This window comes from Struthio camelus, chromosome 3, assembly GCF_040807025.1.
Source record: "Struthio camelus isolate bStrCam1 chromosome 3, bStrCam1.hap1, whole genome shotgun sequence".
NCBI classification, from domain to species: Eukaryota; Metazoa; Chordata; class Aves; order Struthioniformes; family Struthionidae; genus Struthio; species Struthio camelus.
Window position 1 is genome coordinate 51,923,164 of NC_090944.1, and position 19,325 is coordinate 51,942,488.

A 19,325-nucleotide genomic window follows, 5' to 3' on the forward strand; every position below is an offset into this window, starting at 1 on the left:
CTTTAGCTCCATGTTTTCATTTTTTTTCTTGCGAAAGGCACCTCTTCTAAAGCTTCTTTTAATTTAACACTGTGATGATGTTAAATGAAGCACTACATTACTACCTTCAAGCAGGATAATTTGTTTTGCAGATTATAAAATGAAAGGTGTGACTTATAATAATTTTGTTAAATTAAACAAATACAAGCAAATGCTGAAGTTTTGTCAAAGGCTTCTAAGTTAATGGACAATTGGAAGTTGGAAAAGCATGTGAAGAAAAGTGGCCACATAGACAGCAAGAATACCAAAGAAACCTCAACAATGGTAAGTAAAGAGCACGGAAGAATATGAGATGTGAAACTGATTGGTTATATCTTACCATTACTGAGTTCAGATGGTAAAAGAAAAAAATTAAGGATTGTCCCTTGCCCCACAGTATTGCCAGATGAGAGAAAGAGAGACCCCTATTCTGTAGCCAGGAAGAAAAATCTCTTGGGATATACAGGAGAATGAGGTACTAGTGTATTTTACACTAATAAAAGGAGACTATATCTTCAAAAAGAGAAAGACTCACCACAGAATATTTAATAGTCTGGTACTTGGCAAAATCATCTGAAGTACAGAAAATATAAGGTCACATCTCCTCCAAATCAAATCAAGTGGGAGTCTGAAAAATTATCTATCTCCTGCATACTTGTAGAGTGCCATAACACTAAGCTAACTGAGTATACACAAGTATGCAGACACACCTAGATCCAGGACTTGTTTTAGGATGAGTGCTGAAAAAAATGATCCAGTTAGGAAAGACTGACATAGAGTATTTGATTAGAGAATCCCCTTGGGATATAGACTGAGGTCCTGAGAAACCAGGTGGCATCAGGACTTAAGTGAAAATACGCACTGGAAAGAGAATCTAGCTGGCCATAAAGTGTCCTAACGGATGAGTTCTGAGAAATTTTGTTTAAGACACCGTCACCCTTCCAAGACTACTGCTTTACTGTTACACAGTAACAGCAGAGCTCAGAGATGGAAGAAGGCATTGCCTGCCCTTCACATCTTAGATCATACTTCCTTCCAGAACAAAGAATTAAATAACTTTCAGGGGTAGAATTTTGGCCAGATTTTAATATTTCATACTGACCTGTTTGGGCAAATGCTCACTCAGCCTGGTAGGTTTTATGAATCTCACAGGAGATGAGTGCATACACAACCAAATTCCTCTTCCTCATTTTAAGCTAGCTGAGTAAAAATCAGCTCCAACCACCTCCATATACCGCTGCTAACACAGTGTTGTACCTGAACTAACCAGCTGCACAGAGGAAATTGTTCCTGTCTGCACAGGGGTGGCATTAGGCTGCATTACCCTTAGACACTGGAGATATGCTCTGATCACCTAACTGGTGGATATGAATTGCACAAGACAGGGACATACATAACAATTAGCTGCTGGACTGCTTATGCCTTTCTGTGGAGTTAGTCTGCGGTGCACAAGATAATAGCTTGGTAGCTTAACCTCCTTCCCGCACTTCATTAGCAGTATAGACAGCTATTAATGAATTCACCACTCACAGCACCTAGCCACCAGAACTGACTAAAGGATAACAATTGTCTTTTGCAAAACTTCCAAAATTGTTTTTATTCCACAGTGAAAACAAGATGTGAGTATGTGCATGCGTGTATGTGTGAGTATGATACTTCACAGCCAGGTAATTAGGGTTCTTGGCATGGAAGACACTAAGGCTTAACTCCTTTCCAGCTCTCTACAGTTTGATTTTGATTTATTTCCAAAAGCAGACCACACTCAGGCAAACCAGAAACCTGAATGTGTATGTTACACATTTTAGGCCAGGATGCTAGCCAGTGAGCTATAGAATATGTCTTTTATTCTCAACAAAAAAATGATATATTTAACTGAAATGATGCCCAAAGAGGATACAGAAAATATGACAAGAGCAGGAGCACTGCACATCCATAGAGCCACTAGCTCAGCATGTCAACAAGGAAGAGAAAAAACCAAGGGTCTGTGGTGTGAACAAGGGCTCCACACAGTGGACACCACATTCTGCATCTGACAGGTGGCATTAGTAGGATGGCAATAAAAATGTTGGCAAGGAAAGCACATATCCATCATGCAAATTGAGCACAAGCATACTTGCACCCTGCTCATCTGAGAGAGACATAGCACTACTCAAAAGCTGATATGGCCAGCATTGTTGAGGCATATTGAGGCTCTGCTAAGTGTTTTTTCTGGTGCTGTCACTAGTAAAAATTCTATATTCTTCTTCAATGTATGTGGTTCAGCTGCTTCTTCAAGTCTTTGACATTCTGTTGTACCTGGACTACCTTTCATTTCACTATTCTTTGCTATCTACAATAACAGGTTAAAGCCATAGCTAAACCTTATACACAGTATGCTTTCACCATAGTAGTGATGTATTGCTAGCTAACTTCAGAACGTCTGTCGACACATTTTACTTTTCTGCTACTTTTATACTGAAAAATCCAGAATAAATTCAGCTGCAGTCAACAGAATTAATATTCTGGATTTATTCTGTCATAACGGAGAGAATAGTTGTACATCTTAAGCTGTATCCTCTTTACAACTGGAGCGTTTTCAGCATTTTGCTTAATGCATAAGCAAAGTCCAACTGAATATATCTTTGTGCTCCAAACTGTTGCTGTGCTGATAGTTTTTCAACTCAAAGCAAAGACAAAGTTCAATAATTTTCCTATGATAATCTGAAATTTAATTTTTGTACCCTTTGTATTTATTAGAAGAGGTGTTGCCATCTTAGCATCACAAACACGACTAGTTATAAAGAGCTGAATTCTTACACCCTTACTCATCTCAAGTAGTAATATACTTAAACTATGTTAATTTCAACAGTTCTGCTCCTCGATTAAGACATGACTCAACACGATTGAGGTTACTTTAAAGATGCATTGTGAATTCTAGATGTAAAGACTTTTTTACAGTTTAAACTACAGAATTTTAGAGATATTCCTTCTCTTTTTAAATAATACCGCAGTATGTAATTTACAGTGTATGGCAAACTGCAGGGTGATTTTAAAAGCATTCTACTAAGACTTTTATAAAACAACAGGAAAGCAAAAGAACTTTTCCTCCAGGAATCCAAAGAATTTGATATTTTTCTTACCCATAGAAACTTAATTTCACTACATCGAGTAGTGCAATAAAAATGTCACGTATCTTATTAATGCAAACAAATGAAACTGCCTTTTTAGAGCGTGAACACTGTGGCTTAAGTAGGTGGTAGACAGTTCAAGAGGAAGAAAAGCAATGTAATGCTGGTGCAATTACAATCAGTCATGAGAAGTAAAACAATAACTTTTGTATTCATAAAATATCAAAAAGAAAAATAGTGGAACAAAAAAAAAAACAGCCTTAGGGAAGATTTTGTTATACAGAAACAAGATATTCTAAGTCTCTATATAAGATTTTGTACTGCAGCCAGTTTTCCTTACTCACATGAGCAAAAATTCAGAGGTCAAGAAATCATCTTAAAAACGGAAAGTGAGCAGAGTGTGCACTGACATCTAACCCCTTTACTCTGACAGAAAATAAGGGCTTTTCCAAAAAAGCCAACTACTTTTCAAAAAAAAAAAGCTGTTTTATATTTTTAAAAGCAGATACAGAATTAGAAACTCTCAAGCTTTCAGTGCCAAGTAAGCCTCTTCATTTGTTTGTTTTTCTGTTTGTCTGTTTGCTTTTTACATTTTAGAAGCGAGCGCAGCTTCATTGCTCTTAACCGCTCTGGTAAATGCAAAAAGTTCTTCTATACTTGAGGTATAATTATTTGCCTGTCATTATGATGTATGAGTTTCGATCCTGGCTAAATGGAACAGATGAATAAGGAAGCCACAGCAGCCTTACCTGCACCAATCACACGCTCAATTTTAATACAAGAGGCATCTAGCTCCTTGGCGAATTGATGGACAGCTCTATTTGGGTCCTCGTAGGTTTCAGGGTCAATGTAGGTTTTGGTGCCTGGAAATTTAACTGTAATGATGTAAGAAAGCATGACTGTGATGAAGCAAAGGCACTTATTGTGCAGTCAGCCCAGGAATTTCATTATGCAGAGTGCTCCCTGGAAGAGTGAACCCGCTTTCACACTGCCCGAATCACAACAGCTTTCAGAGACAACCTCAGTTTTAGGCATCCTCTGCAAGTATGCCCACACAAATACACAATCCCACCTCTAAACATGGCTGCATCTGCATCTGCATATCCACCTTGAAGTGAAAAATGTAATAAATATTAAAGAGTGTTTGATGAATCAAATGCAATGGTTGAGTGAGAGCAAAAACAAAGCCGGAGGCAGGGGGGCTCTAAGAGCAGTAGAGGAGGTGCAACTTTCTCTCCTGTGCAGGAACAGCTTATCCTCTTTTCCCTGCCTGAGTAAAGAGCATTTCTTTACATTATCCTTGTCTCTGAGAGGGACTTGAAGAGCTCCTCCACCTATTTCATTTTGCTTAAACTGCTGAATGCAATATTATTAAAGACTGCAGCAACAGCCAAGCTAAATATTCATAGCCCTTATGTTCCTAGGTATGTCTCTTATACTAGAATACGAACAGGAGAGACTCTTGTAGTCAATTAGTAAAAGCATAGGAAGGGAGAATGGACTTTATGGGACAATTATTCTCTTTCTCAAGCACCTAAGTGAATAATACACAGAATCTTGACTTTTGCTCTCTCTCTTTTTCCCATATAATGCTTGGTGTAACTGAGGCAGCAGCATAGACCTCCGACCAGCACATAGTTTTCTCCTTAGTTTGCTGCCGATTCAACAAAATTATTTACCTTCTTATTCAGAACTCCAGGTGAAAGTAGAGTGATCCTAAAAATCTATTAAAACCAAGCAATTTTTATGAAATAAATTTGGCTTATAGGCATTACAGGCCTAGGTTTTAACTATATCAGTGAACTAAATCTCAATATGAAAAAAAGCAAGAATGTTCCTATGCTAATTAATGTACTAAAATAAAAGAATTGGATCAAGTCAATACAAAATATAAATAATTTATGGTTGCTTTGTAATCTATTGAACATAAAATATTTTAAATTTGCAAATATATTGAAAAATGGCTTAAAAATCATATATTTATTTTTCAGATGGTATTACTAACAAAAAAACATTGTAAGAAGAAAAAAGTTAGATAAATTGTTTGAGGAATCAAATGAATTTACATCGACAAAAATTATTCAACATTTTGTCCAAATGTTATTGTCTGTTGTATTATGCATTCACATATATGTTCTCCCACTTGCACTGATAATGCTTCAAATATTTAAAATGATACATGTTTATTTATTTAAATCAAAAAAAAAACAGAGAAAAAGAGAAGAAAGCCTCCTATTACAGTGCTTTCAGGCAGGGAAACAGTGAATGAGCCATCCTCTTGTGTTTGTGATAAGGGCCCTGGGTTGGAGGTAACCTTGTGAATCTCAAACGGGCCTCTGATGGTTCTTTATTCAAGCTGTCATAAAACATTTTGACAGGCCAAAGCTATCTTGGCATACCAACATGAAATAGTGCTGGCATGGATTTTAAGACATTGTTAGAAGAGAATGGTAGGAGGAAACAAAATGTAAATTGGAACTGCTTGACTAAACTCCTCCGTTGTGTTTATATCTTTAAATGTAGCTCTTGGGGCCATGGAGAATTGAGGGGGATTGAAATAAAAGATTTGATATTCTATTAAATTCAGTGCTTTAAAACCTCATTAAACGGTTACCTGTAAGTTTTTGTGAAAATCCAGTCTGGTGTCTCAGCACATAGGAAAATTGTCTTAATGTTATTGCTGCAAAAGGACACCAAATCGGTGTCCACAGCACTGTCACCAAGCTGGTGACCATAGCATCATATTTCATCTCATTCTGTGTATGGTTATCAATTAAGATGAAATACTTAGCTTTCAATCAACAGATGATGAAAAAATTACTTGGCAAAAAGTGATTTTTTTTTGGCAAAAAGTGGTATTTGGTGCCATGGTTTTAAAAAGGATATGTGTATTAACTGTTCTGATTGATTTTCTGCATAACCAGACTCCTTGAAAGAAAGTAAAATAGGAGAAATAAACACTTATAAAGACTCAGCATTTCTGGATCAACTACTAAACATTAAGTAGTAGCTTTCAGATTAACACATTTATGCTTTCACTGAAGCAAAAATGTCCACAGATAATGAACAGGGAAAAGAATTACCCAGTGAGTGTATTCCTTTTGTTTATATACTCCAATACAAGAATATATGGTTGATGTTTTCCTTCAAGGACAAAATGGGGATTTAAAAAGTGAAAACAATAGCTCTTCTGAAGATTTGAAAAGCTCATAATGCATCTATGAGAGGCACATTTCAAATCCATCGCTCCCAGAATACTAACATTTAAGTAACATCAGATTTTTGATGAATTCTTTAAAATCGGCTGCACTGCAAAGTACATGATAAATAATTCTTATCCCATTATTATTTTCCACCTTTCTTATGTGGCTTATAGATTGATTGACTAAAGCTGTAATGATGTCACTACTTAGTTTAATACTCTCTGCATTTAAAAGAAATGATTTAACTAGCAACACACCCAAACCCAGGGAGCATGAACAAATTTAGGCTGAACTAGTTTTTCCAGGGCAGAAAGGTGAAACAGAAAACTTGATCTGATTTTAACTGAAGCTTTGGCTACAGTTACTAGTTTAGAGTTGTGCATTGAGAAGATGCTAAAAGTTTGTGTTTAGTGGCTTCTTCATTCTCTATGTGATGCTACATCCTGACAATAGCTTCTGATTTTAACAAATGTAAAATAAGATAAACCATATTACTTTCCTTAAAGTTTGTGATGGATTTAAACTACAGCTGCAATTATTGGTAGACAAAGGCTGCAAACAGCATAGGATGACTAAATAGCAACTTCTACTGATATTAGAGTTTTCAGGCATGGGAAAATACTGGAAATCCGTGCATTGTTTTTTATCAGAGCTCACATTCAACTTAATTCTATCATCTGATTTGCAGTTTTCAAAGTTCAAAATCTTTTTGCAACAAGTTCTACCATATTTCCTGAGTAGATCACTGATTCTGAAACAATTTGGAATATTGTTAATTTTCCATCTCCAAATGATACTGTAACTGAAATGAGGAAGGGTTAAAAAAAGAAAGCTTCTGAAACAAAATTTTTCTGTAAACCTCAAACTATTTGTTCTTTAGTGCAAAAGCCCTTCTCTTCCTTTAAGCTTTCAATTGTGATTGACCAACACAGATCTATTTTATTGAATTCTCCCAGGGTTCTGGTATAAGCTCAGATTGTAGCTATGATTTAAAAAAGAGAGGCTATGGGTGCTATTCCTCACTACTAGGCAGCTGATTCCAGAACTGAGAATAGTAATCAAATAGCTGAGCTTTCTTTTCATATTAAGTATTCTATTTTTTAAGAATAGTACATTCTGTAACTACCAAAGCTACAGTATTCACAGTTGCAGAAAACAACTTTTGAGTAGAAGAGGTTCATTACTGGGGGTGACACCAACCCTCACCTTTCTTAATCCAAAGTTTATCTGAGGTAAAGGTTATATATTCATTTAGCCAAGGACCTCACAATTACTGTATCTCAGAGGGATCGTTAGGATGGTGTGACGCATGTACTCAAAAGCAAACAAAGAAAAAAAATGTAGAATGAGAATAACAGCCTGTCATACAGATGTATAGAAATAAACCTCCAGTGTGAGCAATGTTGAGTTTAATCTACATTCTTTTTGTGTAGGTCACATTTTTATGATTTTAAATTTCTCACTTTCTATTGACATAGTGTTTTGAATTTCTTATGGCTTTTTCTTTCATGGAATGTTGTTTTATGTTGCTGTCTATGTTGCTGCCAAAACCGATCTCTTATAATTGAGTTGGGAATTCCTGAAAGGGGGGGGGGGGGGGGAAGACAGCAAAACACTTACAATGAAAGTAAAGTTCTTCATCCCCTTCTTGATCAGCTTTGCTGTAGCCACAGTGCCTGAAAAGAAAGAGGCCAGTTTTACTGGTAAATAATGATTTACTTCCTCACATCTAAAGTTCTGCCAACATCAGTTTTGCAGGCTGGGATTTTCAGGCAACTGAGCACCTAACTTCCATAGGCCCTTTAAGAGTTTGAGCTATAATTCTCTCAACAGCAGAGTATTAAATAAATCATGAACAGTCATAATCAAAAGACTTCTGTATCAAATACCAACTGGGATAGGTCCTGAGCAGAAAACTCTATTTCTTGTGAAAAGCTTCTATGGATAAAATAGATGATTAATGAACTTGAAACTGCAATGCTATTTTACATTAGAGTATTCTTAATCTTACTGCTGTGCCTCTTTTTTGTGAATGCAATGTCATTTAAAGGCTGATCAGATAAAGTGTCAGTCTTCTCCATGTAAGAAAAACTGAACAGAAGCAGAAGCTTTGAGGAGCCCAGGTAGAAAACCTTCGAAGGGTTCTTTCTGCTGTACATTTACATAGGATAAAAAGAACATCTCGATTTAAGTGTGCCTTGCTACAGTAGGTGGACTAACTGAATGTTTCATAATGAGATTTAAATCTTCCATTTCAGTTTTCAAATTACCATCTCAGACTAGGCTACATCTGAACAGTTCAAAGCAATGGGGTCAGATATGCTTATGCCTACATGAGGTGCAATACCTTCTCCCAATGATGAATCCAAAGACCATGAAGACCAGAATGATGGTTCCTGCCACAGCCACCACAGCTATGATAATAACAGGATTCTGTTCACTGGAAACAGCTGTGGCTACAAAAAAGAGCAAAGAACAGAGATTAGCTCAAAATTATTCTGTATAAAGGAACTGCCAAAGGTAAATTAACCTTCATGAATTGCAGATTGTTGGTTTACCTTTTCAGTTGCCTGAAACTATTAAACAGACGTTGATGAAATTAAAGAAAGACATATATGTCACCCAAATGCTGGATGAGTTAAAGATCATTTACAGGGAATAAAAAGGAGCTATGCTGGAATTAACTTGGTCAAGGCAGCAGAGCCAGCTGCTGAAAGCCTGCACCAGTAAATTCTGTTCCTTTCTACTGTTGCACCAATATAGCCCTATAAAGGGAACAGCAGCAGAATAAACCCTGAAGAGCTCCACAAGGACCTCATCCCTAAAACTGGTTGATATGACTTTGATTGTACCCCTATAAAACAGTATCAACCATAAGAAGAAGTTTAAGATGAAACATTAACTACTTTTAGCATAGTAGAGGATCTCTATGTGCATAGACTTCATAATTAACATATTTCTATCTCTTGCTTTTAATTATTGTAAATTCCTGTTATTACTTATCATTTGTTTCCATTAGCAATAAAAAGGTGCTTCCATATATACAAGAAATTTTCCATGTGTCAGGGAATTTACACTCTAACAATCCACATATTATTCCCCATCTTATTCTATTATGTCAATGCTATTAACATATGAAAATGTATGCATGTCAGATGATTAATATAAACTGAGTATGTAAATACTTAGCCTGAGAAACTTCAAAGTTTGTTAAACATGTTGTTTGAGTATCATCTAATGTGGGCAGCCATATACGCAGTTGCTTTAAATGAGCACAGCTCTGTTGAACTCTGTGGAGCTATACTGATCTATCACAGTGAGGATTTGGCCCTAGAGATGAAGAATCAAGGAGGAGACATCAGGCAGTGATGCTGAAAAAGGGATTGTGGAAGTGAGTCATTCGGAAGCAGCAGAGAGATAAAAACAAAGCAAAGCAAAGCAAAGCAAAGCAAAAAAAAAATAGTTGATTAACTAAATTTTAGATGGTATGCTAATACAGTTAATTCCTGGTAATGTTAACTAACCAGGAATGTCTACACAAGGATTTTATGAATTCCACAGAATCAGGTTCCTGTTGCAGATTTCATAGGTTCCCATAGAAACTAACAAAACAGTATTTTCCTTGCCCTGTCTGGGGAGAAGCGAGCCAATCAACATGATTTATTTTGTCACTGACACTGACCTGTACCAGCTGGTTCCCTGAAAAATATAACAAACCTCTTGATATGGTACAAAAACACAGAACAATCTGTCCTGCGGGGAAATTTCCTCTTAACCTCCCTAAAATTTTATTTCCTAAGGAAACTTAATAGTTTTTCTATATTCTACCTAATGCAGCTGAGGAGGATATCATTACTCATACCTGTCTTTAATCCTGAGTACATGGAAAAGAAAAATGCTTACCTTTGAGTATCCATAAATTTTTGAGATACTTAGGTCACCTGGATCCTACTACAGGCCTGCATATATCCTGTTTGTGGAACTTATAGGAAGTCAGTGGTCAGTGTATTGGGTAAGAGTGCAGGGGCATGAATGATACCACTCAGTTCCTGTATCATTCTTAGTCTATCAAAATAGAGACTCTCAAATATGGGAATATCAGATTTACACACAATACAGCATTTCCTAAAATTATTCCATTCCTTCTTTGAACTTCAGTGCAAATCTCATTTGGAAGTCAAGAAGAGGCAACATCCTATCACAATGGTAAGCATGTGAAGATGCATTAACCTAACAGTCTGGAATAATAGCCACCCGAGATTGTCACCTTATCTAGCAGCCAAGCTGAGCTCGTAGAGGTTGACATATGTGAGTGGGTTGCTCTGCATAGTTGCCTCATAGATTTTGGATACTGGCGCATTCTGGAAGCAAGCCGAGGATGTCATTTGGGCTTTGGAAAATGCTGGGGGCGTGGTACACCAGCCAACTGGTAAGATAGGTGTGATATGATGTGTTAGGTATTTTTACATTTTTGCAAGGGAAAGGCCTAACTGTGGGTCTGGTTTGATAGAACCTACAAGAATTCAGTGACAGCAGTCTAAGATATCTGCTTTAGTTCATGTACTAGCTTTGTGCTGCTTCTCCCTTCTATGGGACGAACTCAGGCTGGTAGTTGGTTAAGTGGGATTCAGAAGCCAACTTTTGATAAGATCACTGCGGTTTGGCAGCAATACAGATACTAGAGTAGCCTTACTGTAAAGATTTTCAGATCTTTCAGAAAGATTTTTCAGTGGATCCATGGCATAGTTACCAGTCACTGGTGTTGATACAACGGTGGTGGTAGGGGACCAGCAGCAGAATGGGGAAGCTTACCTTTACGTTGGCTTATGCTGCACTATAACTCAGAAGGTAAGAGACAGGGAATTGCTGCTTAGGCAGTCAACTACAGTTGACACCCCATCTGACGCAGTGTTATCTGTATATCCAAATAAAGAAGCAATGCTTTACTTAGAGGACTCAAGACTACCTTTTATGCACATGGTTGGAGGGATGGGGAATGTATGTCCAAACACATCTAGAGGATTCAAAAAAGATTAGCTATAAAAGCTGTGCTGATCCTCCAGAAACATTCTTTCCTGTAAGCAATCTAAAATGTATGATTTGCAGAGAAGAATTCTTAACAAAGTGCACCATGAAACTTCAACAAAAATATAGATTTAGGTAAACTAAACATTATTGTCTTTTATTCTTTGTCTTCTATAAAAATTTGTAGTAGTGTTGTTTACTTCAGACATCAGAAATACATTTTGAATTTGCATATTACTTTAGCTTTGTTTATTTAAAGTGATTCAAGGCGCTTGACTAAAATCAAAATCTTTGTCACTCTAGATTGTGCTGAATCTTTTTAATTTAATAGTGAAGCATTTAAGAAGTGCTTAACTCCTCATCAAATTGTTTTGATTGTTCCAAAGTAATGATATGGTACACTATTCTGAGATCAGGTACCGCATGTCTTGCCATGACTGAAAACATCCAGGAGGGCTTTCTGTCATTCAGCAAAATTGCTGAGAGCACCCCCTGAAATCTGGGCGTCCCAAGAGAGTTTGTCATGGAAAGGTTTTAGCTCTATGCTTTGTGTACATCTAATCTTGGCTGAAAATCAACAAATTTTCACAAGCAATTTCACAATTGTTTTTCCATTTAAATTCTGATTAAAAGAAGTCATCAGCATTTTAAATTGGATGCATTCAATCATTCTTGATGCTTACTTTGTCTAATATATAAAACACAGTATATTTCCCCCCACAATTTTCTGAAACATAAAAAGCACAGAGAGTTTCTAGATCCACTGGCTACAACTGATTTAAAGTATTTTTGAAATAATTTGGTGAATCAAAAGAGAAATGGCCACTTAAGTGATATTCCTTAGATTTATATGTTCTCCCTGAGGGACTTCTGTCTCTACTAACCAACAAGTAAATTACAATGATTCATGTACTTTGATCAGTAAAAAATACAATATAGAGTATAAATATCTTGCAATAATTAATAATTTTTACTATAATAATTTCAAAATATTTACGTAACTACATATGCGATGTCCAACAATTCCTATGTGTGTATACATGTATTTAATATGTATATTTCACATATAATATAATATTAATATAATGGATGCAGCTCTCCCAACACTGGAAAGTGTACATACAGTTTCAGTCACAATACAGAAGCTTGAGCATAATACAAAACTCTATTTATTCAACACTACTAACCAAAGACACTAAATAGAAAAAGTTTTTGGAGAAGTTCAGGTAGGCAACATGTCTACCTGACTGTGTGGTTGAGCACTCTCACTATGTACTTTCAAAATACTCTGAAATCTTTAAAAGCTATGGTCAGAAATCACCGGAATAATGAGGAGCCAATGCCTCTTCACTACTGTAATAACACTGGTTTACTGCTCAGCTCTACAGTACTTCACATGAGGGATATTGCCTAAAAATGATGCACTAAAGCTCTTTCTTTAAACTGTTAACAAAAGCCTAATTTGATGAGCTTGCAAGATCTAATAAAACAACAAATAAAATATACTTATTTGCACAAAATAAACAATTCTAAAATAATTCAATAGAATTTACTATTTTTTTGCCAAGATTATAATTGTTTCTGAAAATCATATATGGAAAACAGAATTTGCTTAGCCTTTATGAGAATTATGTGCTATAGTGCTCTCACAAGAAAATGGAAAATGCCACTTTTTAATTTTCTTTCATCAAAGCAGAGAACATCTTACAGGGCATGTCAAAACACAAAGCTAGCCCATGATAAGAGAAAAATTATACTGTTCATACTGTTCATACCAGCCCAGTATATCCCTATTTTATATGTAGTTGTTCATTACCTGAGTCACAGAAGGGGTACATAAACGTGGCCAGTGATACATTTATTCTAGTTTTCCTAATCTTCTATATACTGACCAAACTCCAGTTGAAACTGTTTACTCCAGAAATGATATTTGCTAATGCTAATGGCTACTGGTACGCTTATATTCCATATATAAAAAAATACTCTGGTAATTAAGGAAATATCTGGGAAACATTTTGGTAAGTCACTATGGACAATATATTAGCTAATTACCGGAACCATACGACAGATTATGACAGACTTTTCATTTATTTGCCAGAAAATCTACTCAAAATAAGAAATTACTTCAGTCTGCATCTCAGTTTCCCATCTTGTAAAATGGAGATACTGCTACTGACTTCCTTTGTGAAGTAGAATTCTACGGATGAAAAGCATACTATCAGACACAGAGTGAATAATATTATCATTAATATTTTATTACTGCTATTATCATAATTACTATTTCAATTATCACTATTTGGTATGTTATTATTCCTTATTAATAGTTTTTTATATTCTATGTGGAAGCAAGGTTAAGACCTAACTGCTGTGTCTTAAGAATTCCTACCAATTGTTCATGAAACAGCTGACTGTAATTAATAAGACATTATAGCATATACCTGTGCCTTAGATATTCCGCATAAAGCACCGAGACCCGACTTGATAGTCTATGGCCTTTGAACCTGTAGACTACATACTCCCAGCTTCAAACTGGCTGACCTGCTGTCAGAAAGGTCAACTTGAAGCAAATGACCCAAAACAGCATAACCAAATTTTTGGTCTGTGACAGAGCCGTGAAGCTGCCCAGGCCACAGACAGTTCAGATGAGTGAGCTCACAGCTGTCAGGTCTCAGTGACCCAGGAGTTTCTTAAGACCCAAAATGTGAAAATTTTTCTACTACTATGTAAGCATGTAACTGCATGGTCAACAGGAAAAAAGGTACCAGAATGATTTTTAGACAAATAAAGACATGTTTTAGCAACAAAGGAAGAACAAGCTCTCACAAACTGTTATCCCATTACTGAGATAACAATGTCACAGCCACGCAGCTTTCTTTAATGCATCATACTGATCAAATTTATACATCAGATTTTCCATTATGAGGGTTTGAACAGGGTGCTTTTCTGGACATGGCTTGCAACATGAGCCTTAAAGAAACTTATTATCTTTAGGACCTCTATTTCTTTATCAAATTGAGATGAAACTGGCCAATGAGCTTGAAAGAAACTAAGGATGGATGCACAGATAAGACACACACCATAGACAAAACTTCATGATGAGTTTTTTTTGGAAATCAAACAGGAAAAAAAATTGACCTGAAGAAGCTTTTGTGGGCTGAAATCTCCCCAGCTATTGAAGAATCTTGTAGAGTCGCTCATCTCACCATTACTCCCTTCTCAGATGGGGAGGAAGAGGTGTGTATTCAAGTGAAAAAATCATTTGCTTTGTGTTAGGAGGACATTAGAGAGGAAGAACCTGACGTGTCACATATCATTTCTGTCTAATTATAAGAGTACTAGTTCGATGGTAAAACAACTAACTGAAGCACATCCTTCAAAATACAATGACAAAAACTCATTTTCACATAGAATTTAGCTGGACAGTACAACCAAATCAACAACACTTAATTAGCATATTGATATTCTTTCTGATTTCAATAATATTTCTTATGACTCCTCCTTTTTTGTTTTACTTACCACTTACTGAAAATGTTGATTGCCTATAAATCAAAATGTTTACCTGTGGCTTCTTCTAGTGTGGCAACATCCAATCTGGGACTATAATTTCCATAACCAGCAGCAGTAAAAGCACGAATCTGGAAAACATACACTGTTCCTGGTTTTAGGTTATTAATAGAAGCTGAAGTGGACTTGGTTTTCACCGTTGAATAGGTCCTCTCTCTTTGATCCTGAAAAAAATAAGGCAAAAGATTAAATAACACTTACAGGTCAGATTTTATCATGATTGCACATTAACAAAAGACAACTGGTCTGGGTAGTTTACTTCAATTTACTGAATGTTTTTTTTCCCCAACATAAAAAGTATAGCACGCTCTGAGGAGTATTACAAAACGCTCTTACTGCAATGAGAAGCCCTTAAAGCAACATAAAATTTAAATAGGATGCTCATGTTGTCAGTCATAAAACATTCAGGCATAAAACAATTGGTTTTTGTGATCTGACTACATTTTGTCAAATTTTGATGAAAAAATAGCCTGACCACAGCTTTCCTGGGAGAACTGCAGGGTCTAAACAGTTCAGCAACAGGAAAATCTATTCTGTCATGGTCAGAATACTTTCCCTTGTTGCCTTCCAACATCTTTCAGAAGTTATTATGGTGCCAGCATAAAACTGACTGTATATTACCTGAATTCTGAAGCTTTTAACCTAGTGAAAACAGTTAGTTTTTTCTCTGGCTCCCAGTTTTTTCTCAAGTTCTGACTCTGGCATCAAGTAAAATCCAGGGAAAGAAGCTGAGTATGTAACCCCTCAAATTTTGAAGCTGTATGATTACAAATCCTATGGATAATAACTCACTTTCAAATGTTACAAAAGCTGTATCACAGACCATTACGGTATTCAGCTCTACTTATTCATCACATTTACTGGTCCAAATTATCCTTCAGTCTAGATATGTGCAGCCCTGTTGATTTTCAGTGGCAGATGCAACCCTGATTTGAAGGGCAGAAGAGATGAATTAACCAACCATCTGAATGCATCACATGATCGCAATGCAAGCATGAGCTGTACAAGGCACTGCTATGAGACAGATAGAGAGGGAAGAAATAAATCTATAACTGATTTCAAAAGCACTTTGCCAGCTTAAAATGATGGAAATCCTTCCCCTTTGCATTCAGTGTAGCAGCGAAGCCTTTTGCTGAAACACAGTGCTCCACACAACATATCAAATTTCTTTTCTAAGATGCAGTAATGGCCTCTCCTGAGCCTTGCCCATTCTGTCATTGGAGCAAGCCTGTCAGCCTGGGTAGCAATACTTTTTTCGTATCTTCTCTAAGAAGATTTAAATCATGTGTAAGTGAAGACCATGGTGGAGCGTATGTTGGAATGTGGGAAAGAACAGGAATGTTTGAGATGTGAAACAAGTGCAAGCAAATAGTAAATAGTGGTATAGGTTCAGGACTGCAAGCCACAGTGGAATTTCAGAGTTTGGGTTTTGATGCATAAATGAGACTTGTCCGAACTGCCAACAATTCTTCAATTCAAAATAAATAAAAAACAAAGAAAGAAAAATAACCTCAGCTAGAAATCTCATAAGATAGGCTTACTTTCGAGATATTTGGCAGTTTCATTTCCAGCCCTAGCCAGAACAGAGAGGCAAAGAAACACTTATCAGGATATTTTGGAACCACAAAAATGTTTGATTTGATTTTGGCTCTAAAAGGAGCTGAGAGTTCTGGTCTTTCTTTTTTTTTTTTTTTTTTTGAACTAATGAAACAAAATGTGAATTGCTTCTCTCATCCTGAGCAAAAAGCTTAAGAAGTACTTTTCAAGCTAAACTGCATTATTTTGGAAGGAAGAAAAACATGTAAGTATTTGTGTAAAAAATGTTTCATTGAATTAAAGGTATAAAGTTCAGTTTATCTGTGATTGTTTGTAGGGTGAGGACCTTATCCTCTTTTAATAATTCGATTGTAGTAAGTATAATACTGGTAGATTTACTTCCCTTACAGAAGAAGACTAATACCAGTTCTTGTGCTTTGCAAATACAAGAAACTGGCAATGAAATTCTGCTGTTTATTTAAAGTAACACAAATATATAGACAAAAGTAATAAAATCTACATTCTAAAAGTTAGCATATATGAAAAGTGTTTTTGTCATTTTTATGTTATTTTCCATCAGCTATTGAAATGGTTTATTTTATTTTAACAGAGAAGAAAGTATTATGCATATAGAAATGAAAAAGCTGATATTATGTTACCCAGAGAACAGTTTTGCCTTTGGTAACTATGTAAACTTTCTTTTCATGTTTGGACTTCAGTTGTGTGTGTGCATGTGCACACACTCAAAAGAGATAAATTACCTGCCAAAAATAGAATAATTCCTTTAAAAAGATTTGTAATTATCTCTACATATCTAGCAAGTTTTATTATAGGAGTCATTAAACGGAGTAAATTAAAACTGGGATTTAGCATCAACAAATAAACATTCCATTCCCTTCCCAACTTGTTTAAAGATCTTTTGATAAATATATTTTTGTAATTCAGCACTGAAAATTAGATGTGACACTTGATAATAGTTCCAATCCGATCTGAATTTACCTAATTGTATATTACCTGGTAGGATGACATACTCTTTTTTTTAACTATTTTGTGATACAGAGATATTATTACCTTGTTTTCAGAGATAAAATGTCTTCACAAGAGATCACAAAGGAGTGCCTATGTGCATTTCTTTATATTTTAGTTATTCTTTTTTCTTCTTCTTCTTCTCTCAGACTGTTTCACAACAATTAGAAATACTTTACATGCTGCAGTAAAATTTTCAGGGAATCTGGATGAGCAACACTTACTCCAGGCCCCAAGATTCAAGACTCCAGGCCCTCACTTTCATCCAGCTTACAGTGGCATGTGGCCTTACTTATATGCCTGCCAGATTTTTTTTTTTAATTCTGCAATATTTCAAAGTTATCAACAACGAAGCCCTTCTACCAAAAATAGACATCACTTCATCTACTATTGAGAAGCAGCTCTCAATGCATTATTGTGCTGAGAGAACAAGTGAAAAATAAATCTCACATTGCTAGGAGTTTTTGAGAGGGCAAACAAGGAATATTTATCAGCTGAAACAGTAGGAAGTGTTTTGGAAGTTTTCAGACAAAAGTCTAAGCTGCCCGACTCATAAGGAAATACCAAAGGTAGTCAAGAGTTGTATTTGACGTCTTATCTCCAGATTGGAGTTATATCGACACAGAAGGAAATGAAAAAAGCTTTAAAAACAATTTAGAAGAGAAAGAAAAAGGATGTCTCATGTTAAAATTTCCACTGTCTAATTTAACAATAGAAAAATCAAGAGAGGAAAAAAAGGGGTGATTTCAAGAGGATATTTCACTTTTTTGGATACCAAAATATAATATACAGGGCATATGACAACAATAATAATTGCAAGGAATAGTTAATAGATGATTATCACAAATGACCAAAATCACTGTGGCCTGGAAGAGATCACAGCAGACGCGACTGTTTTGGCTGTAATATTGTCCCACAATTTAGTGAGCTGGTACGAAGCAAATACCACATTGTTGTACATTACAGATAATCTTAGCACTTACTTTCTCATAATACTTGATTTCATACTCAGTAATGACTCCATTGGGGTGTTCTGGTTCCTGCCAGGAAAGCTCCACACTCCTCTGAAGCACTCTCTCTTTCATTACTCCACTAACTTGCGAGGGAGCTGTTTGGACAAGATATGCCAATAAATAATAAGTAAATTTGTTGGATCCCTAAAATCAAATGTCGTTACTGATCCACCCCATGCTGAGCCACTTTTATTAAGGTAAAAGAAAGCACCTTTTCACAGCTCGCAATTCAACAGCTAATGAATATTCAAGTAGGACCCTATTACTGCTCATAAACTATAATAGAAATCAAATTACAGTGCAAATGGCAAAAAGTGGCATTGTTCAAGTTAGTGCAAAACCAGGATTTATGGGATAGGAATGGCAATTAAGCAAATGAATTCTAATTAAGCTAGGAAGGTAGATTTTTAGATTAATTTATGTTAAATTACAAATCTAAGTATTTATTGCACACATTTCAGAAATGGTTATAAAAATAAATAACCTGTAGGAAACAAAATCACATTTTAGGTTGATCTCATATAGTTGCTTGCAATTCTGTTTGAAAATAATCTATTGCGTTATTTTATTATGGCATGACTTGGTAGTGAAAACAACATTGTTAGAGACTGAAAACCTTCTTTTTCATTCATTCAAACCTTTCTAGGACATTCCTTCTTTAGAGCTGAAATTTCCATATTCAGTCTTGTTATGTTTTGAAAGTCTGAGAAAATCTAAGCAGTTCTTATGAAATAAAAGGGTGACTGTCTCTGTCCTACTCCACTCAGTCTACAGAGACACACGTATAAGCATACATGCAGACATATACTGTTTCCTAGTGTATGTCACCCACA

At 35.8% G+C, this 19,325-nt stretch overlaps 1 protein-coding gene across 6 annotated transcripts in view; it reads right to left on the minus strand.

Annotated features, from left to right (window-relative positions):
- The window catches only part of EPHA7 (EPH receptor A7), a 163,211-nt gene that overhangs the window by 24,381 nt on the left and 119,505 nt on the right, over window positions 1-19,325 (minus strand). For 4 of the 6 annotated variants that reach the window (XM_068937820.1, XM_068937816.1, XM_068937821.1 and 1 more), the window contains exons 6-10: window positions 18,463-18,587; window positions 14,913-15,081; window positions 8,676-8,784; window positions 7,949-8,004; window positions 3,875-4,000 (exon numbers count right to left, since the gene is read on the minus strand). In XM_068937820.1, coding sequence (XP_068793921.1) covers window positions 3,875-4,000; window positions 7,949-8,004; window positions 8,676-8,784; window positions 14,913-15,081; window positions 18,463-18,587 — 585 coding nt within the window. The remainder of the gene's footprint in view (window positions 1-3,874; window positions 4,001-7,948; window positions 8,005-8,675; window positions 8,785-14,912; window positions 15,082-18,462; window positions 18,588-19,325) is intronic. The other 2 variants (XM_068937817.1, XM_068937819.1) reach the window with 1 other exon arrangement.